A 22,410-nucleotide genomic window follows, 5' to 3' on the forward strand; every position below is an offset into this window, starting at 1 on the left:
AGGATGGAGAAGCAAATGGGCGCTTCTCCTATGTGCCCTGGCCGGGAATCAAACCCGGGTCCCCCGCATGCCAGGCCAATGCTCTACCGCTGAGCCAACCGGCCAGGGCCGTGAATTTTTTTTATTCAAACTTTAACTCAAAGAGTAATGTGTCTCTACAGACATGTATCATATCACTTAGTCAAGTTTCATTAAGTAAATAGTAAATCCTGCACATTTGATTAGCAGGGTTGGGTTGCCTTTAAGTCTTGCCCATTTTTACTCGGAGGCCATCAGGAATGGGATATTTTCTCATTCCATTATTGTTTTCCAGATTTCCAGTGATTTTTGTATTGTTATTGTTATGTACCTGACTGGTTTACTAAGCTTTCAGTTAATTCTTATCTTGAGAGACACAGAAGCTGAGAGCAAGCATTTCTTAACTTTCCCGGGTCACATGGTTGGTTCAGAGCTGGAACTGGTGTTGAACCTAATTTTCTGTAACTCCAGCGGTGGTGCTTTTATACCAGACCTTAGTGCGTCCTGAATGTGTCGGTAGAAAGACAGTTCCCCACAGAAGGGATATCGCAGCTCTAGAGACTCTGTACTGGTCACAGTGTTTTGTTCAACTCCCAACTTTTAAGAGTGACACCGACATTTTTGGCAAGTGTCTAGAGTGAGCCTGTGATATGAAAAATGATCAAAATTCAGAAGATAAAGCTGTACGACTTCCATGGCTGAAGTCATGGTGATGGGTGCAAGGTGCAGGAAACCGGATTCCGGCACATTTTGTCAGAACTCAACACAGAAAGGTGCTCTCAAACGGAACAGGGGGCTTGGGGACGCGGTACCTCATCTGATACTAGAAGTGTTTAAGGAGAAGCTGGGTGAGCAGCGCCTGAGCACGGCGTAACGAACTGTGGGAAGGTGGGCAGAGACCCTCCAACCCAGTGGTCCCCAACCGGTACCGGTCCGTGGGCCATTTGGTACCGGTCCACAGAGAAAGAATAAATAACTTACATTATTTCCGTTTTATTTATATTTAAGTCTGAACGATGTTTTATTTTTAAAAAATGACCAGATTCCCTCTGTTACATCCGTCTAAGACTTACTCTTGACGCTTGTCTTGGTCACGTGATACATTTATCTGTCCCACCCTAAAGGCCGGTCCGTGAAAATATTTTCTGACATTAAACTGGTCTGTGGCCCAAAAATGGTTGAGGACCACTGCTCTAACCTTCTCCTGGTCCTGTGACAATTTCTGCACGTCACTCTGAAACTCCCTCATTCTTGAGTTAGCCAAGTGGTTCTGAATGTGCTTATCACTACTACTTATGGAGCGAGTTAAAACAGGCCCCTTTTCTACTCCTCATTTTACTCAGAAACGTCAGCCTATCCCAACCTTACGGGAACTTCGAAGAGATCCCTAAGTAGAAGCTGATTTGTGCTCTACTCTTCCATTCCCATCCTTTCTCGTTTGTGCTGATGGATAGTGACCAAACCAAACCAAACAACAGACACAAGACGAGATCTTGAATAACCCAGGGGTGACGGCGAACCTGGCTGTGACTTCAGTGGGCCACAGAACCTGGTGGCAGGCCAGAGCAATCTTAGCGTTCTCGCCCTTTGCAGCTTCATGGTTGCTCATTCACCCACTCGTTCACTTGCTCGCTTGTTCACTCACCCATTCACCTGTGCTTGCGTTGTTTTTGCGCGTCAGCTGGTGGGAGATGCAAAGAGATCTTTGCCGTTAGAACTCCTGGCTGGAGGGAGGAGGCTGTGTCATGGAGGTGGGGTGGGGGAGAAGGCTGAGAATACGGAATGCTCTGAAAAGTGACGGATTCTGTCCCAACCTTGTCAACGTCATCAGAGAGCTTCTGAACGGCTACTGCGTTCTCTCCCTTCCCCCGCGGCCACTCCTGAGGGAGGGGAGAGGAGACTGCGGGGGCGTGAGGACCAGTTTGTGTTGGAAAATGTGCTTCAGCGATGCCTCCTGCGCCCTTCTCTTCGCTCCACGTCGAACTCTCTTCATGAGTTCAACCAGAAACCTGAGGACGTTCCGGATGGAGGTGAGCTTTGTGGTTGTGTTTATTAGCATTGGTTGAGATGCTGTGGCCCAAGAATCTGACAAGCGGAGAAATGGATTCGAGTCTCACTCTTTAACGAATCCCTTCACACTCTTCCTGGCCAAAGGTTTTCCCGCCTGTAAAATGGCGATGATGACACACCCCATAAGACTGGTTGGACAAGTGAGATTAAGTGAAAGTTTTTATTTTCTAGGAGTCTAAATGCTGTGTAAGAACAGGTGCTGCTGTTACTCTTTTTAATCTCAGAATCCTTTTGCTGACGGGGTGTCCTGTATACGCTGGACCGGCGAGCACAGACTGGTTTTGCATAGCTGCTGCAGCTCACGATGACCTGTCACATCACCCTATGTCACTCTCCGACGCAGCGACGGGTGGAGCACTTGGTGCGTCGCGCAGGACCCAGTTTCCATGTGCATTCAAGGCTTCCGAGGATAACCTGGTGCTATCTCACATGGCTCCACCGCATCCACTCAGTCACTGGGGTTTTACGTAAAAGCGTTAGGTACAGATCTCACGCAGACTGCTCCTGCGATGTCTTAGGAAAGTACGCACCCCACGGGGCTCCTGCTGAGGGGGCTTGAGCCAGTCCATTTCCCTCCAGTGACCCCACGGCCACGTAAGTGAATTAAAATATTCTTATTAAAATTTACCTATTTTTATTTTACGAAGATATTCTTATTATAATATCCTTCCTTTGTTCTAAGAGAAGCCACGCCCTCTGAGGCTGGCGCGTGGGCGTGTTGGCACTGAACCGTGCGTCACCAGCTTAGGTGCTCGTTACACGTGGGCAGTTAGACGGATCTGCTTCCGTCAGGGGTCTCTGCGGAGCTAGCTTTCCCTTTGGACCACCCCGCAGTGTCCGCAAAGCCCGGGGGAAGGGGGCCTTGGTCCGTATGGGGCTTTGCAAAGCGGCATTATCCTCTGAGCACACTGGAAAAACCTCGCCCTGTGCACAAAGGGCCGTTTCCTTAATGAGCTATCACAGTGACTGGGCTTCATCACGTGGTCTCCTTTGTGGGTGGGCTATTATGTTTGGCAGAGATGGGGCAGAGCACATTTTTTCGAAGGAACCTTTCCTTCTCGGGAAGAAACGTGTCATCCCCGGACGGCGTGGTGGAAAACTAAGCGGAGGCTCCATTGTTGAAAGGTTTTGGCACAGGGAACGTCTTTATTTGGGCGACTCCTGCCTGCATCCCCCCTGGGCCATCTCGGCGTGAACGTCCCTAGACGCTCAGGGCACCCTGGCAAGTTCTTCCTGGAACTCTGTCTTAACCATGAGGGCCGCTGGGCCAGAGGAGCGTGAGGCTATTGCTTGGCGAAGCCCTTACAACGCGATACACACGCTAACGCCTGCTTCAGGCAGGAGCCCCGTGGGTTTGCCCTCGGTCCACGCTCCCACCTGTACAGGCAGAAGGAGGGGAGGAAAATGTCCACAGCCGGCCCGGGAAGTGGAAGCGGGGCCAGCTCCTCGGACCTGTGACCTGTCATCTCCTACAAGGCCTCCTGCTAGGAAGGGAAGGGCCTAGCATTCAGTTTAAGTTCTGCTGCTTGACATCGTGATGTTCTGCACGGTTTCTAAACAAGTCTCCCCACATTTTCATTGTGTCCTGGGCCCCACGAGCTACGTGGCAGGTCCCGCTCTGAGGTCATTCACCATCCCAGACATCAACAAAGCTAAGATAACCGGGGAGTGTCCATTTGGCGTTATTGTTTTAATACTGGTCTTTTTTTTTATTTATTCATTTTTAGAGAGAGAGAGGAGAGAGAGAAGGGGGGTGGAGCAGGAAGCATCAACTCCCATATGTGCCTTGACCAGGCAAGCCCAGAGTTTTGAACCAGTGACCTCAGCATTCCAGGTCGATGCTTTATCTACTGCACCACCATAGGTCAGGCAATACTGGTCTTTATGTAAAAAATAAATAAATAAATAAATAAATAAAATCCTGCCCCCCAGCCCGTGTTTACAAGTCCAGGAAGCATTCCTCGGGAGCGCGGGTGGGGGAGGGGTGGGGGAGGGGTGGGGGTGGGGTGGGGGGTGGGGGTGGATCCGGGAAATGCGAACTCCTCCGCGCTCTGCAGTCAGGAGCGGCTCTGGGTGGCACATTTGGCCCCGCTGCTCACATTCCAGGGTCGGGCCTGGGTGGCTCCGGTCCAGATGGAGCCGGTCCTGGGCAGGTGCTGCGCCTGTGATTATTCCGACCCACCGGCTAAGTTTTGACAGAGCTCGCTGGCCCCTTTCACATCCACACTCAGATGTCACCCTTTCTCTGCGGCCCGCCCTGGCCACTCGGCTGCAAATGGCACCCCCTCCCCCACCCCCCCAGCTGTAATTTCCCTGGTTCCACTTCTCACTTAAATGCATCGGGCTTGGCCAGAGCAGGTGCTCAGGCACCACGAATGGAATAAAGGAATGAGAGGATGTCTTGATAACACGCATCCTACCAGTTGAAGGTAAGCCTGGGTGAGGATTAAAATGTCGGCTAAATCCTTCTGGTCTGTTCTCTGAAAACTGACCCCAGTGCACGGAACTGTTCGGCTCTGACCCTCTCACACATACCAGTCTAAGAGGTAGGGGTTTTCCAGTTTGAGTTTGCCCGTGTTATTTAGTAACAGCATTTTCTAACGGCACCGCAGGAACGCAGGAATGGAGCTAAGACAATGTGTCCCTTGTGCAGGAGGATGTCCTGTGTCCTGTATGTGGGAATATGACTAATCCTTAGGGGATCTTTTATTTCTGCTTGGAATTCACCTGGGCCTGTCCCTGTTCTTTATGGGGGGGGGAGGGGGCTGCGTACTTGCAGAGGGGGACCCCAGGGATAACTCTGGTCAGTCCCTCATCTCACTCCTCCTGAGAATACCGGAGACTATCGGTATCTATCGTCACTTCCAGTACAATTAAAAGTCTCCTTTAATAACTCTCCTTCTGTAACTCTCCTTCTGTACAAAAAACCAGCTGTTCGTGAAAATATGTACTGACTTGCAAAGAGCCCCGACAGACTTTTTAGTCCAAGCTTGAAGCAGTTGTCGTTGAAGACGGAACTCTCAGGCTAAGAGACCCTCTGACTGTGAGTTTCGTAGAGGGGAGGTGGTCCCAGGGGAAGGAGGAAGGGGAGAGTAGAGGGGAGGTGGTCCCAGGGGAAGGAGGAAGGGGAGAGGAGAGGGGAGGGGGTCCCAGGGGAAGGAGGAAGGGGAGAGTAGAGGGGAGGTGGTCCCAGGGGAAGGAGGAAGGGGAAAGTAGAGGGGAGGTGGTCCCGGGGGAAGGAGGAAGGGGAGAGGAGAGGGGAGGTGGTCCCGGGGGAAGGAGGAAGGGGAGAGGAGAGGGGAGGGGGTCCCGGGGGAAGGAGGAAGGGGAGAGTAGAGGGGAGGTGGTCCCGGGGGAAGGAGGAAGGGGAGAGGAGAGGGGAGGTGGTCCCAGGGGAAGGAGGAAGGGGAGAGTGGAGGGGAGGTGGTCACAGGGGAAGGAGGAAGGGGAGAGTGGAGGGGAGGTGGTCACAGGGGAAGGAGGAAGGGGAGAGTAGAGGGGAGGTGGTCACAGGAGGTGGTCTCAGGGGAAGGAGGAAGGGGAGAGTGGAGGGGAGGTGGTCCCGGGGGAAGGAGGAAGGGGAGAGTAGAGGGGAGGTGGTCCCGGGAGAAGGAGGAAGGGGAGAGTGGAGGGGAGGTGGTCCCGGGGGAAGGAGGAAGGGGAGAGGAGAGGGGAGGTGGTCCCAGGGGAAGGAGGAAGGGGAGAGTGGAGGGGAGGGGGTCCCAGGGGAAGGAGGAAGGGGAGAGGAGAGGGGAGGTGGTCCCAGGGGAAGGAGGAAGGGGAGAGTGGAGGGGAGGTGGTCCCAGGGGAAGGAGGAAGGGGAGAGTGGAGGGGAGGGGGTCCCAGGGGAAGGAGGAAGGGGAGAGGAGAGGGGAGGTGGTCCCAGGAGAAGGAGGAAGGGGAGAGTGGAGGGGAGGTGGTCCCAGGGGAAGGAGGAAGGGGAGAGTGGAGGGGAGGTGGTCCCAGGGGAAGGAGGAAGGGGAGAGTGGAGGGGGGGGGTCCCAGGGGAAGGAGGAAGGGGAGAGTGGAGGGGAGGTGGTCCCAGGGAAGGAGGAAGGGGAGAGTAGAGGGGAGGTGGTCACAGGGGAAGGAGGAAGGGGAGAGTGGAGGGGAGGTGGTCACAGGAGAAGGAGGAAGGGGAGAGTGGAGGGGAGGTGGTCACAGGGGAAGGAGGAAGGGGAGAGTAGAGGGGAGGTGGCCAGGGGAAGGAGGAAGGGGAGAGTAGAGGGGAGGTGGTCCCAGGGGAAGGAGGAAGATGAGAGTAGAGGGGAGGTGGTCACAGGGGAAGGAGGAAGGGGAGAGTGGAGGGGAGGTGGTCACAGGGGAAGGAGGAAGGGGAGAGTAGAGGGGAGGTGGTCCCAGGAGAAGGAGGAAGGGGAGAGTAGAGGGGAGGTGGTCCCAGGGGAAGGAGGAAGGGGAGAGGAGAGGGGAGGTGGTCCCAGGAGAAGGAGGAAGGGGAGAGGAGAGGGGAGGTGGTCCCAGGGGAAGGAGGAAGGGGAGAGGAGAGGGGAGGTGGTCCCAGGGGAAGGAGGAAGGGGAGAGGAGAGGGGAGGTGGTCCCAGGGGAAGGAGGAAGGGGAGAGTTGAGGGGAGGTGGTCCCAGGGGAAGGAAGAAGGGGAGAGTGGAGGGGAGAGTAGAGGGGAGGTGGTCCCAGGGGAAGGAGGAAGGGGAGAGGAGAGGGGAGGTGGTCCCAGGGGAAGGAGGAAGGGGAGAGGAGAGGGGAGGTGGTCCCAGGAGAAGGAGGAAGGGGAGAGTAGAGGGGAGGTGGTCCCAGGGGAAGGAGGAAGGGGAGAGTAGAGGGGAGGTGGTCCCAGGGGAAGGAGGAAGGGGAGAGTAAGTACAGGGAACAGGATCCGTATCTGTACACCCAAACCGAAACACTCTCTTCTAAAGGGCGGCTTCTGGGGGCTTCCGTCATTTTGTCTTCATTCTCTCTGAGGAGACTTCCGACTGATCTTTAATTCAGGTTACGGATAGGGGCTGTGAATGGGCACCTCACACAGTCATTTGCTATTTTGGTTTGGGGGCCTACATGCCACATTCCCTCTACTTACTGTGTTTAATTCTCCTTTTTTTTTTTTAAGAGGAACAAGAAGAAGACTGCTCTTGGTTCTGTCAAGTTGCAGGCATGTACGTTTGTTTTTCCGATTCCACGCAGTGGAAATAATTACTTTTTGGATACTCAGCACCAGGTGGAATACATTCAACGAAGGAGATCACTTCGTTTCATAGCCAGGAATTGGAGGAAGACGTTTTAATACGAAAATCAAATAGATTTTAATAGAAAGGTTTTTTTTTTGTTGTTGTTGTTTTTCTAACAAAGTGGCATCTAGGAGTTGCTGTGTTTGAAAACACTGGGCAATTGTCTTATGATTGCATTCTTTTTTTTTTTTTATTTATTATTATTTTTTTTTATTTTTTTTTTTCATTTTTCTGAAGCTGGAAACAGGGAGAGACAGTCAGACAGACTCCCGCATGCGCCCGACCGGGATCCACCCGGCACGCCCACCAGGGGCGACGCTCTGCCCACCAGGGGGTGATGCTCTGCCCATCCTGGGGGTCGCCATGTTGCGACCAGAGCCACTCTAGCGCCTGAGGCAGAGGCCACAGAGCCATCCCCAGCGCCCGGGCCATTTTTGCTCCAATGGAGTCTTGGCTGCGGGAGGGGAAGAGAGAGACAGAGAGGAAAGCGGGGCGGAGGGGTGGAGAAGCAAATGGGCGCTTCTCCTGTGTGCCCTGGTCGGGAATCGAACCCGGGTCCTCCACACGCTAGGCCGACGCTCTACCACTGAGCCAACCGGCCAGGGCATGATTGCATTCTTGAAGAATGTACACAGAAGGTGTTTTGGTGCAGGAAAATAGGAAAACCGTTCCAATGAGGAGACTGCCCCTGGGCCAGACAGTCTGAAGGTTTAAGAATGGGGTAACCCTTGCAGACTCTCTGGGTCCTCGTGTGTGTGTGTGTGTGTGTGTGTGTGTGCACACGTGTGCTCCCCTGGGGACAGGGGACAGCTGAGGTGGCTTCCTGGGGAAGGCAGGGGTGCAGGAAGCTGGCGTTTCCAGGGTGTCCAGGAGGGAGGCCAGTGCTAGTGTTGTTTCCATGGATACAGCGCTTACTCCAGTTTCCCTCTAGGTGGTGACAAATGCGACTGGACTTCGCCTGGGGACTGGCCTCAGCTAGTGGAAATTTGTTCCCATAAACGTCTCCCAATTTTCCCCCCCTACGACCTTTACACAAACATGTTACTTCCAATACAGTGTTACTTCACGGTCTTACTTTGGAGATTCACTTAATTCTTTCTACTGGGATATGTTGAGGCTAAGGGAATAGTCCAAAAAGTCCTATTGTGTTTTTTTTTTTAAAGCATCCCCGAAGGCCCACGCCAGTATATTCAGGGGCCCACCTACTCTCCCGTCTGCTCGTAAGGCACAGGGAGTTTTGCTCTTCCTCTGCCTGCCCTGGGCACCCTCAGTGCAGCCCCCGGGTCCCCCTGAACACCTGCGCGTAGCCCTCCCTACCTCTGGAACGTGAGCTGCTTCAGAAAGAGCTAGGAGGTGCGCTGGGGAGAACGAGGGCTTCGGAGGGCTGGCTCCCATTCAGAAAGGGAACGGGGAGCGAGGGGCCACTTGTGAGTTTCAGGATACACCACTCAGTCTAGTTAGTCAGGAGGCGGAAGCCCAGGAGAGCAGAGCCTGTGCCCACACGCGCACGCGGTCCGATAGGGTAACCTTTACAACAGCTGTGACGCAAAAGGCCCACGCCCAAACCGACAGAGTGGGGCCAGAGTGCCTGTCCCTCAAAGCGGGACAGCTGAGCCGGCGGCCGAGTTTAACAAGAAGAGATCCAAACCAAGACAAGCAACCGTCCCAAGTTTTCCGAAAAAAAAAGAAAAGAAACTGTCCTAGTGACACAGAAGTTAGACATTTCACAAGCCCTGCTTACACAGAGCAGCGCCGACCTCACCCGTGGGCGGTGGGCTCCTGGTTCCCGGCCACTGGCCGAGAGAGCATTTCAACCTACTGGCTCCTTTCTGGGTGGAACCCAGTCACCCTGTCCATTTGCTAAAAACCCCGAGTTGGGATTAGCGCTATCCCTTTATGCTGTGAGCATTTGAAGAGCAAAGAAAACCGTCTCCCCACCAACCCGGATTTTTGCATCAGTTTTTAAAAAGTGCTCATTTCTTCCTGACAGGTCAGCTCAGTGGCAGAAATGCTGAGAATCTGGGATGTTGATTTGCAAAGTTTCTTCCCTTCAAGAGAATGATCTCATGAATTGTAGCTAATGATAAATGACTGTACCCCAGATTGCCAGGTTACTGCCAGAGAGAGGACTTAATAAAATTAAATTGAAATAGCTGGATCATTTAAGGAAAGTTAATTCATTTCTTGCTTTGACTCTTTCCCAGAACAAACATAAAAAAATGCATTATTTTCCTTCCCGGTATTAACGAAATATTTTCCAAAGCCACTGTCCAGGGTGCACCACATTCCTCTGTCAGGGGCTTAGAGGTCCGGGGCTGGGCTGGAAGCCGATATCTGAGAATTAATCTGATACGTGCTTTTACCCACTTCTCTCTTGTTTAACGCTTAGCTTAAGTATAACATTCATTTCCATTGTGTCAGGCTTTCTGGAATACAGTATACCACCACACCACAAATGAAAAGTTTCAAGTTGTTTGCTATATTTCTTTTTCTCTCCGAACGCCCCCCCCAAAAAGGTTTTTTTTTTCTTTTTTTAACTTTTTGGTCTATTCTTTTAAAAAGTTTCCAAGCTGGGGATCTGTCACTTGAGCTACTAATGTCTGTCGAATATAAATTTCAGGGAAAACTGCGTTCCTAAGGGACAGAGAAGGTCAACCCAGCTGTCTTAACCGCTTCTGCTGGCTGTTGGGAGCGCAGGCACCGTCCCCGCAGAAACGGAGAGCCCGGCCGCGCCCGGCCGGAGGAGTGCGGGGTTAGGGGGAGTGGGGGAGAGGGTCACGGGGCTGAGGGTGCGGCAGAGCCACGTCCCTGGAGGGTGACAGTTCTGTCCTCCCACTTGCGGGGCGCAGCGGCGGGGCCAGCTCGCACCCACCGCGCCTGGGAGTGGCCACTTCCACCAGTTACACCGGATGGCGACTTACCGTGATGGCCTGAAGTCTCTCCTTCAGCAGCTCGGCTTCGTCCATTCTAGAAGTCAGGGGCAGGCGGCCGGCGAGGGCGTTCCCCAACGAGCATAAATCAGGGGCGCAGAGCAGGGCGACGGGGCAGCGGGCCCCGGGGCCGCGGGGAGGGAGCGAGTCGCCGGCCGGCCGGCGCAGGAGCGCGGGGAGCAGACGCACCGCTCAGCGCGCAGACACATGTAATGAGGGTGCGCGCGGCAGGCAGACGCCCAGGCTGCTGGTGCCAGCTGACTGACAAGTTTGAACGGCAGCGCACAAGCCCTTTTCCTCCAGGGGCTGCCAGCTCTTTGTTGTGCTGTGCCGGGAGCGCAGCGCGTTCCTTATTAACTGTTCCTTACCCGGTTCATTATTTCCCGGGAGTGGCACCGGGAGCCCACGCCTGCGGGCCCATTGGCCCCTGCTCGAGAGACAGCTGCCTGCGTGTGTGTGTGTGTGTGTGTGTGTGTGTGTGTGTGCGTGTGCGTGTGTGTGAGTACAGTTAGCTCACCTGCGCTCTCCTGACTCTGCAGGGTCCCTTCGCCTTGGCCAAGCCCCTGACCCGCTATAGATGCTAACACAAGGCTCTACATGGAGTTTTCTTTAGAACTTGCTGTGGTGCTGAGGTTTCCTCGGGCGGCCTCCCCTCCCCCACCCCTCCCACTTAGCAGTTTGCTTCAAACTTTGGAACCTCCAGGTCACAGGGAAACCAAAGGCCTTAAGTGACTCTGTCAGGATCTCGGCCCACCAGCCGTGCCCTCTGTCCAGTGCGGTTCCAATGTCAGGTGCCAGCCTCTGTGACTTCTTGTCGTGGGTGTCTGCGACACTCAGCTCTTCCCTGGACCTTGTTCAGAAATGACACTTGGCTTTCAAGGTGGTGCCCATTTTGACCTCACCTGTTATGCAAGAGAAGGGGCGAGTCTCTGGCCGGGGAGCTCACGTGTCCGGCACAGTAGCTACTCCTCTGCCCTTTAGAGAAAAGTAGTCAAGCCCTGGGAAATGCTTGGCTCAGAGCAGAGGCTGGGAAGCTTTATACTGGACTTTGATTTACTTTTCCCACCGTTTCTTTAATCCAATTTTGAAGCAGTAAACCCTAATCACCTCCTACCCCTCATCGTTAAGTGTCTGGGTGCTCTCACACACCTCCGTGTCAGCATTCAGCTGAAGCCGTTCAAAGGAAATCACCCTACCACTGAACGTATGGCACTGTTGGTATCAGTAATACTAACAGCGAGTATTTGTTGAGTGCTCTCTGTAGGCAAATGCTTTACATCTTATTTATCTTACAAGATGCTGGGAGATAGATGCTATTAGCCCTATTTTATTTTATTTCTCAAATTGAATTCATTGGGGTGACATTGGTTAATAAAATTATACAGCTTTCGGGTGTACAATTCTATAACACATCATCTGTATATTGTACTGTGTGCTCCCCCCCCCCCCAAGTCACGTCTCCTTCCATCACCATTTATCCCTCTCCTCCCTCCCCCCACCGGCCCCTCCCCCCACCAGCCACTCCCCCACCAGCCCCTCCCCCCACCGTCCCCTGCCCCCACCGGCCCCTCCCCTCTGGCAATCACCACACAGTTGTCTGTGTCCATGAGTCTTTCTTTTTTTCTTTGCTTCATTCCTTCACCAATCTCACCCAGCTGTCAGTCTGTTCTCTGTATCCATGTGTCTGTCTCCACTTTGTTAGTTTATTTTGTTCATTAGGTTTCACATATAAGTGAGGTCCTATAGTGCTTGTCTTTCTCGAGTTAGTCCTATTTTAAAGAAGAGGAAACGGAGGCCCAGGAGGTCATTTCACATAGCTCATAAGTGGCCAGGCCGGGATGGGAAGGCAGACTGCCTGACTCGACAGCAGCCATCCCCCCGGGCCTGCCCCAGGGAACGGGGCCAGGCGAGAACAGGCTGACCTGACGGCTGGATCGGTCTCTGTGAGAAGGAGCAGACCCCGCCTCCTCCTCCATATGGTTCCCAGCACGCTGATAGCTGGGCTCAACCCCTCAGGCAGAGAGCCCCGTGAGAATCTCCTGGGGACAAACTCAGTGGCCCTTGTGAGGAAAGATTCTGCCTGTTATCATTTGAGACCCCCCCCCCCAACCATAGAACCCCAGGTGACACCCACCAGAGTCAAGTCTGAAATCATAGCTGGGAGTCGTCTGTCCTCGTCCCTACGCCCTCGAGATGTTAGGCAGACCAGAGAAGAGGAGAAAACCGGTTAGGGGCGGGCCAAGTGTGATTACTACTGGATGGATATTTAAGCTTAAAAAAAGAAAAAAATCAAACCTTCAAAACATTTCTTTTTAATCTGCAGATTCTGGCTGCAATTAAAGACAGGAGAGAGTGATGATAAATATCTCAGTCTGAACTGTACATTTGCTGCCCAGAACTGATGGGCCTTCTTCCAACTATTAGTCTGGATCTTTTCCTGAAAACAATTTATCTCTCAAATTTTGTTTCTGTGATGGGAATACTCACGTGTTTTCTAGGGGAGGGGGAGATCAGGTAAGCTAAGAGTATCGTGGGGCTCAGGAGGAAGCAGAGTGGGGACAACTGACCGGTGTCACCGTGTGCTTATTCCTCTGTTTAGTTGGTCATACTAATAACTGCTATCATTTCAGAACACTTGTTTTTAGTTTATTCTGCACATATTTATTGAGTGCCTATGTCAAGTGCTGTGCTAGGTGTTGGGGATACCCGGGTAAATAACACTTCTGCTCTGCTGGAAGGTATATTTTAGGGGACAATAAAAGGTGTCCGTCATAAGCAAGAAAAATATAAGAGTTGAGCATGAACTGCGTTAGTCAAGAGTCCCCTAAGAAACAGACGCCCAAGGCGGGCTGTGTGTTGGATTTCGTTAGTAGGATGACCGTAGAGAGAAAACGGGGAGGTAGGAAGAGGAAGGTGGAGCTGCGAAGGTCTGAGAGAGTGGTCGCACCCAGGTAGAAGTCTGACCCGAGTGAAGGAGAGAGGAAGGCAAAGTTGGGTGGGACCAGGCTCACCGGCAGGGCGGTCTAAGGAAGGTCGCCCACACTACAGCATGGAGCTCGAGTCAGCTACCAGAGAGGTCCTGTGTCTCCCAGGAACGAGCCCGCTTTGGTGTTCCGGACATACTCGGCCACTGGCTTGGAGCAGCCGCGGAGAGGCAGGTCAACAGCTGCGACCCTGGGCCAGTTACGCTCTTGTAGCTGGACATCTGAGAGGCACATTCTTGTGACAGCCATGGTGACGAATGCTACGGAGAGAAAACAGAGCAAGGGAGATTGCTGATGGGTGGCAAGGTGCCGCTTAGAACTGGGCCGTCAGGTAGCCGCAGCGAGAAGGGGTCCTTTGAACACAGCCTTGGAAGAGGCGTGGGAGCTGGTCGCGATGGACAGAGCACGTCAGGAAAAGCCTGCGCCCCGGCCCCGAGGTGGACCGCAGCTGGCCTATTCCAGGAACAAGGGCGGGGGAATGAAGAGAAGGGTGACCGGTGATGTGGTTGGAAATGTAACTGGTCTCAATCCAGGCCGGGTCCTGTGGGCCAGAGGAAGGTCTCCGGCTTTGACGCTGGGTGCGGTAAGAGGCCGCTGCGGTGCTTTGAGCAGAGGAGTGACACGACCTGGCATGGTCTGTGAGGATGGAGGCCGGGAGACTGGATGCTGGGGCCACAACCCAGCTGAGAAATGGCGGGAGCTTGAGCCAAGGCGGAAGTGTTGGGGGCAGTGGGAAGGGGCCGAACCGTGGACGTATTTTAAAGTAGAACCAACAGGATTCCCTGAGATTGGAAATGGGGTTTGGGAAAAAGAGAGGTTTCACGATAACTCTGAGACTCTTGGAAGTGGCCATCAATTAAGATTTCACACAAGTCAATCAGTTATTGCATGGAGAGGAGAGGTAGAGTTGACAATTGGATGTCAGAATTTGGGAGTTCAGGAAAGAGGTCTCATCTGGTTTATAAAATTATTGTGTCTCTGGTAGCAACCAGGATCACAAAATACCTAGTATTATAGCCCACAGAGCATTAACTGTTAAATATGTATCCGTGATCAAATCCACTCTTTGTAAAACAGGTCTAGAGCCCTGTCTACTCTCATTTTCTTGTTAGACCAAGCTTACTTGATATTTGGCTGTTCGCAAGCTACTGTAAATGAGGATGGTGAGAGTCAGAAGTGCCCATCAACTCCCTTCTGCCCTGGAGTCTTCGGCCGTCACCTGTGCCCGGGACGCACCTCCCCCAGGTATCAGTGTGGCTCGTCCTCTGACTTTCCAGGTCTTTGCCAAGATGTCACCTTCTCAACCCTCTCTCTGACTCTGCCCACCCCCTGCCTTGCTCTATTTTGTGCCACCGCCCTCGCCAGCCTGGACAATACTGTGTCATGTGCCCACCGGTTTGTTTATTGTCGCCTGCTTTCATCAGAGCGCACTTCCACACCGGGAAGGGTTTTGTCTGGATTCTAAGTGTGTAGACCAGTCCTGGTACCTCGTGGACACTCAATGGATAATTGTTGAATGATGGTTATTATCATGTTCTGTTTGCTTTTCCGGTATGTGACAGGTGCCTTACAGACCTGCGTCACGGACCTGGAAAGCCACACTCAGAAAGGTTAAATAACCTATCAAGGGGGCATGCACCCAGGAAGCAGCGACACCAGGATTAAATCTAGGACTTTCTGGTCCCAAAGCTCCATCTCAGTCTATGATATGATCCTACCTTTATTTTTCCCTAGTTGTAATGAGATACCATAGCACAAGGTTTAACTACACATATTGTTACGTGCCTAGGATACTACCTTATGCACAACAAACAAATTTGATCATTTTAATGATTTGTGGCATAGATTTTTAAAGACAGCACACAGCTTATAGCCATTGTTTTCCTTAGGAATTTGTTTAAAGATTACACTGTTACTTTTCTGTACGTGAAGTATTAGTTACCCCATTGGCCTTCATGGCCCCTGTCCCCCCCCCCCCTCAAATTCTTCTAGCCGACAGAAGCATATGTGTGATTAATCATGCTGCTTTCTCTTTGAACATCATACAGTATTTTTTTTTTTCAGGCTGAGTTCCCTAGAATTCCAACAACTGCTGTATTTAGTGCAAAAGAATATTTAACTAAACCAATGGGACCCTTGGGACATAAAGGAAGCAGCTGTTTTCTGAACACAGCATCAGCTATCCAATAGCCTATTGAAATAGCCACAGATAAAAAAAAAAAATAACCTATTAACAGACCAAACATACATAGCAAAATAATGCCCCCAAACACCCACCCAACAAAATGAAAGTGTTCTGTAATTTATTTCCCTTCTCATGCACACACAGCAGGAGAAATTCATATTGAACATAGCTGGCAGCTTCTATTTGAGTTTTCTTTGTCTCCATGGACAAATGGGTGTGAAAATAATCAGCATCATAAAAAGCATCAGCAGTGCTGTGAACCAGGGAAAAGTGAGAGGCTCAGCAGTCTGAAGGTACCATTCCACCAAGATCAAGGACAACAGGTGCCTCAGCACAAGGAGTTCTTTTTCATCAACATATGACTCATACGCATAAACCTTGCCGCGTCCATAGCCTTGTGCAGTGTGCGCAGAAGAGGGGACGAGAAGGACCCCCCCCCCCCCAGGCTGAGCTTTAAATGTTGTTTTGAGTCACGGCGTCCGCGAGGACCGCTGGCCTTACTAACTTCCCGTCCTGTGTTAGCCGGGTAAGGAGGCTTCCTCCGCATTGTTTTCAAAGTTGGGTGTTTTCAGAAATGCTGTTCCACTGTGATGCCTTCTCTGGATGCTTTCATTTATCTCATTTTCAGCCAGTCGAGTCAAAATAATATTTAAAATATCTGGACCAGAGCATGTGCCTGGACTGGAAAGTCTGTTGGATGGTGTCCGCAGTCTGCGACAGCACACGGCAGGCTGGGTGCTTAAATGTTCCGTTTGCTTCTGTATGTACTCTGCTGCTTTCTGAACTGGAACATTCTGAGCTTGCTTTGCTTTTTGTTTTGAAAAAATTATTCCTTCTTTTCCTTCCCAAGTTGGTGGTTTCAGTTGAAAGAGTAACTGATTGCAAGCTTTCACATTTGAGAAGTTGGAAGTTTCTGCCCTGGGTTCACACAAAGAAATCAGTACCCTTCTCGGTACTGAAATGTTTGCATTCCCTTCTGGTTTCTCCGTAAGTTTGAATCTCAGTTTCTTGTTGAGATAGCAAAATAAATCCCTTTTTATCTGCATGGGGATCATATATGCAAATAGAGAAGCTGAACCTGTTCTCTGAGGAACTGTGCTCCCCATAAAGAAGTCATTGACTCCCTAGTTCGGCTTGACTGCTGAGTTTTGACTCTGGGATTCCTAGTACTAATACCTACATCTCAAATTAATACCTGTATTCCTCAAAGGCTCAAAGAACAGTGTTGCCACCACAGGAAAGCAATTTGGGAACTGAATAGGAAATTGTAAAAGGGTGTCACTACTAAATGGGAGTGCTGATCATTTGTTTGGTCATCCGTGCCTACATCACACATTGGGTGACCATCACTGACGATGTAACCAACAACGTGCCTTGTGCTAGAGAGAGAGACGAACAAGACCATGAACTCCTATTAGTGGCGAAGACGGGAGGGAAACAGCAGACACGTAAATGTTCTGTGGAAGTGCTGAGTCACCAAAGTGACTCAGGGGAGGGGGGAGGCCCAGCTCCCCTGTCATCCTGACAGCGGGGACCAGCTCAGCGGAGCCGAGTATTTGAGGCTATTAGATCTGGACCATGAGGAGTTAATCAACCAAGAGAATGAATCAGGCTGGTGGGTAGGAAAGCAAAGAAAAATTGTATAGTCACAGCCTTTGATTTTTTAAAATCATTATAGATGAACCGACTAATCTTCTCAGGCATAGATGCCTTTACAGATGATGGAAGGACATACTTACCAGACTGTCCACGCGCAGGCTTATAAATCCCCAGTTTACTATGTAAGATGTGTGGTATTCAAGGACTATACATATGTATACATACACACACGCATTACAAATATACTTCTCTAGATGTATTTATTATAAATCCCCAGTTTACTATGTAAGATGTGTGGTATTCAAGGACTATACATATGTATACATACACACACACATTACAAATATACTTCTCTAGATGTATTTATTATAAATCCCCAGTTTACTATGTAAGATGTGTGGTATTCAAGGACTATACATATGTATACATACACACACACATTACAAATATACTTCTCTAGATGTATTTATTATAAATCCCCAGTTTACTATGTAAGATGTGTGGTATTCAAGGACTATACATATGTATACATACACACACACATTACAAATATACTTCTCTAGATGTATTTATTAATGATCCTTAACCAATGCATATTCATCAAAATCTTGATTCTCCACCTTTAGAAGAAAGTTAATAAATATAGGTGATTTGGAATCACGGGGACATGGTCTGATATAACAACTTTTCCACACACTGAATGGATGAACCTTGAAAAATCACTTACTAGAACAGAGAAACTAAGACTAACAACAGTTCTCATAAAATTTTTTGATCAAGGTTTAATGATTATTTAGGGTAAAGGTGGTCACGGAGCATAAATAGCTCCTTAATAAATGGGTAACTATTATTACCATCTTATTGTACAAGTCAAGTTCTGAGAAAGGTCTCTTAAATCTTGCAGGCACATTCCTGGTTCTTTCAGAACTTTCACATGTGCTGAAGGTATCTTTCTACACGTCTAACCCAACACTGTGACTGACCTGTTCACAGACTCACCCTTCCCCGTGAACCAAGAAGCTATCCGATGTGTTCATTTCCAACATGGGGAAACTGAGGCATAGATGGGCTGATTTGAACAGAGAGCCAACTCATTCAACAGAAACATTCTCTGTCCAGCAGTCTTTCCGTTAGGCTGAGGACGGCCATCTTGGGAGGCTTGGTCTGACTCTTTGTCATTACGGAAATAGACCGCACACCTATTGATCAGACGGGCGTCTGGGCAGAGCCGTGCCTCTGAAAGCCAGGGTGCGAGCCCACGAGGTTACAGTGGGTTTACGTGGCACAGCAGGCAATGAGCCGGCTGTCCGCGTGTCTGACCTTCATTCAGTCCGCTTCACCGAGGCCGAAGGCTCTGGAGTTTTGCTTACCGACAGATTGGATTTCACACAATTGTAATTCTAGCCTGAAGATTTTTGGAAGTATGTGTTTTTGAAAGATGCCAACTGAAAGTTAACTTCTAAAATATTTAATGCGTCTCTCTGTGGAGCGAGGGACGTGTGGTAAGGGCCAGTGGTGATTACATGCCTCAGAGAGGGCTTTAAAAAGGAACTTTAAAAAAAAAAAATAAATAAAGAGGAGAAACAAAACAAAAAACCCCAAACATTTCATTTAGAAGTTTCACTTTATTTCCACATAGTATAAAAAAAAAAATCTCTGTTATTTTATCATTAGCTCCTCTCCTTTGCTCTCCTCTCTTCTCTCCGCTGTGGTGAGAGCCTCACTGTAGGAGTTACAGATTGCTTAATGGGTGCCCAGGGCAAAGACCGAAAGAAGCGCCTTTCGCAGTCACCAGCCGGTGTGGGTGGGGTGAGGGTTTAAGGGAACAGCAAGTTCCAAGAAATCCAGTTGCCACAACAGATCTGTAGGAACTCCCTGAGAGCTGGAGGTTAATTAGAGTCCGTATTTCCTGTGAGATCTGAAGGTCTAGAGTCTAGTCCAAGTAGTGACAGAGATGGCGGCCACTTCATATCCACGTCAGTTGCCCATCACTCCTTTAAAAAAGAAAGTCTCAGCAATGAAAACATTCCTTTGCACAGATCTAATTTTAATCTTGTCGTATAAAAATGTTTTCGGGAGAGAAATTAAAAAAACAAACAAACAAATAAACAATTTAAATGAAAATTTCCTGCTAAGTGAAATTCCAAAGAGTGACCGACCCACTCGCTTGCTCACAGACTTTGGAACTCTTAAAACTGAAACCCTAAGCCATCACGGTCCACAACAGAAAGCAGACCTCTAAAGGCAGCCCCTGAACAGGGGAGAAGAATAATTCATTCGGGAAAGAAAGGTCAAGCCGGATGACTATCTCTGGTTCATTTTGTCCAAGGCTTTATTAACTTACTACTACGGTCTGCTCACTTGACATTTGATTTTTATCAAGCTATATTCTTATTCTCTCCTTTAAATACACATCTCTTTTGGAAATGGATATGAATGAAATAAAAATCAGATCTTTCTAGGCTGTGGGGCAGATCCATTTTCCTTTCTTTGACTTTACCAGATCTGCGTATGTAAGAAAGCAAGAAAACACATTTTAGGGTGGCTGAATGGGGCAGGTATTACGTCTCCCGGAGCTATTGAAGGTGCTCAACTCAGTTCCAGCAGACCTTTGCAAATACTTTCAGTCAGTCCTGAGCTTTGTGTGACTGGGGGCCTTCTCCCCTTTCCCACAGCTCTACCCGGCACAATGCACAAGCGGATGAATGCAGTGTGGACACGTGGTGTGCAAGTTTCATGATGGCGAAATGTACAGACAGGCTCTCCCAGGCCTTTACAAATGGTGGCCCCCAAATGCCACGTTGTTTATAAAGAGGAGAAGCAGTGACTTCCGAATACAGGGCTCAAAATAAAGAAGGGCTTGTCCACAAGTAAGAATGCAGTGATTCGGTTCTGCGCATTTGTTTTCTGATGGCCACTTTTTCCCCTTACGTCTTGACATTCCACCAAAGAAAACTGTATGGTCTTCCCCTTAGGAACCAACTCAGAGCTTAGCTTTATTTACAAGCTTCATTGTGATACTAAAGAGCAAAATGTTCTAGCTGGTTGAATAGATATTACATGGCAGCCCACTGACCTCTCTCTGTTTGGGAGAAATATTCAACTCCTACAGAGAAATCCTAAATGTTAGCTGATTCATGGTTGGGTTTTGTTTTTCTGTATTTACTGTAACCCAAACCACTGACGTTAGCCCCTCCTTCTCTCCCTTCCTCGTTTCCTTTCTTCCTTCCTTTTTCCCCTCTTGCCCTCCCCTCCCTTTCTCTTCTTTCCCTCCCCTCCCCTCCCCTCCCCTCCCCTCCCCTCCCCTCCCCTCCCCTCCCCTTCCCTCCCCTCCCCTATGGTTTCTCTAATTTAGATAAGATTCTTCAATAAACAAAGAAGAGCTTTTAAATTTCTGAATTCCACTCGTTTCAAAGGCACCAAGTTCACACCTGTTAAGAGGGTCACCTTCACAAGAGAAGGGCGGCTGGGGGCTCAGGAGTCAAAGCTAATTGCCATCGCCACTGTCTCCTGGATGGTGTTCCTGGGTCTCTAGGACTGGTGTGGTCTGAGGAAGATCTTTCCATGCAAACGGCTATTCCAATATCAAAGTGTCAATTCAACACTAAAGGAAAAAGATACTGATAAAGTCACTTTGATAAGGTATTGGAATAATAGTTGAGAAGAGTTGTTTTGAACTACCATATTATTGCAGCTCTTATTCCAAACTTAATAGCTCTTCGGTTCGTTCCACCAAAGCAAGTAGTGCTAAAACATTTGGAGCTCGTAGCCAACGTTCTCCACTCAGGCGGCATACATAATTAATCCCGCGTCAGGGCCGGATTTATTTCTGCTCTCGCATCCAAATGTGCGCACAGCTCTTGGTCATTACCTGTGATGTCACCACCTAAGGGAAGCCAGTCTTCACCTTCCTCCTTTTTTTCCTTCCTCCCTTTAACCACAGAATTGTTATTCTTAGGTAAAACATACCCACATGAGTCTAAGTTGCCACTCCTCCGAGTCTATCTGGGTGATACATTCTCTGGGGAAAACACGCTCCATAGTCTAACGGCATGTGAGCTTGAGCACGCGAACTTCACTGAGCAGTCAGCTCACGTGAGAGCGGAATTGACACTCTCCTCCGGGGAACAGGCTTGAAATCAGCTGGTCCTCTGCGGAGATCCCCCTCCACATTTCACCAGTGTCCGTGGGGTTGTGCTGGGGCCGGCGAGCTTGGCTGGAGGGGATGACTCCCTCGAGTGACAGAGGTAGGTTTCAGACCGCTGCTGGAGATCCAGTGACAATTGCAAGTCTCTGGAGATCCCACGCTGCTCACCACGCGTCCCTTTCCAGCGCCGTCCGACACCGCGAGGAGGTGACTGCAGTGGCCCCGGCACAGCCCGTGCCTTCGCAGGACTTGCTGCCCCGGAACCACGAGCCAGGCACCGCCCCGGGGCTGGCGATGGGGTTCTGCGCAGCTCGGACACCGCGCTCTGGGGTCTCGGATTTCCGTGGCGAGAAGCACACACACGAGCCCCGTTTCCGGTTGTGTTCAGTGTGGGGGAAACAAAGCCAGGCTTTGGGCGGAGCCCCGGCCCGGGTGGCGGCGGCGGGGGTCTTGCTAACTCAGCCCGAGCAGCCCAGGAGGCAAGGCCTCTCTCCGGAGAGACTGTGTGAACTGTTCCAAGCTCAACACTCAGGGCTCTTTCTGAATTAAATGTCTCCCTTCACAGTTCTGGACTTAGGACATTTAGCTAGACACTGATTGGGTTTCTATCTGCTCTTTCTAAACATACCAAACCTTTTTGCTATAGTCATACGAGCATTTGAGAAGCTTGCACATGGAGCGCAGGGGAGTCGGCCTGCCTCTTTTTAAGAAGCTCAGTAAATGTGTCACAACTAGAGGAAGCGGCCTCCTGGGAATGGGTGACACTTGTTAAAAATAAAATAGCCTCATCCCTTTAACAGCCAGACTTTAGCTATGAGCACAGTTATTTGACAGAGAATAGGTTTTGTTTGTTTGTTGATTTCCTAATGAAAAGTGACTTTGCTTTTAGTAATTCTATATAGTTAAACCTGTCCCAACATTGTGGGCATGGGAGATATGTCTTTGTGATGGATTCCAAGCAAAGCAGGTACCTAAGAAGCTCTGTCAGCCTGTTCAGGATTCGGCCACGTGGGAAGAGCAGTACTGAGGCGGTTTTTCGGCTGCGGAGGAGCGACGAGTCCTGAAGAGCGCCTCCGCCCGGGGCCGCAGCCCACCCAAACTCACGCGAAGTTTCCTTTTTAGAAAACGGCTTCAGTGAGATGCACTTCACCCACTTAAGTGGCTTTTTAAGTATATGCAGTATATTCAGAGTTGCGCATCTCTCGCCACGATCAATTTTAGAACAATTTTATTACTCCAAAAAGAAACCCAGACCCTCGGCCCTCACCCCCAAAC

The 22,410-nt window shown here is 50.2% G+C and overlaps 1 protein-coding gene across 1 annotated transcript in view; it reads right to left on the minus strand.

Moving 5' to 3' along the window:
- PALMD (palmdelphin) overlaps positions 1-10,647 on the minus strand; it is a 56,242-nt gene extending 45,595 nt beyond the window's left edge. The window contains exon 1 of the mRNA XM_066353491.1: positions 10,212-10,647. Coding sequence (XP_066209588.1) covers positions 10,212-10,256 — 45 coding nt within the window. The 5' untranslated portion in view covers positions 10,257-10,647. The remainder of the gene's footprint in view (positions 1-10,211) is intronic.
- Between the last annotated feature and the right edge of the window lie 11,763 nt (positions 10,648-22,410).

The sequence above is a fragment of the Saccopteryx leptura genome, chromosome 11, assembly GCF_036850995.1.
Source record: "Saccopteryx leptura isolate mSacLep1 chromosome 11, mSacLep1_pri_phased_curated, whole genome shotgun sequence".
Classification (NCBI taxonomy): domain Eukaryota; kingdom Metazoa; phylum Chordata; class Mammalia; order Chiroptera; family Emballonuridae; genus Saccopteryx; species Saccopteryx leptura.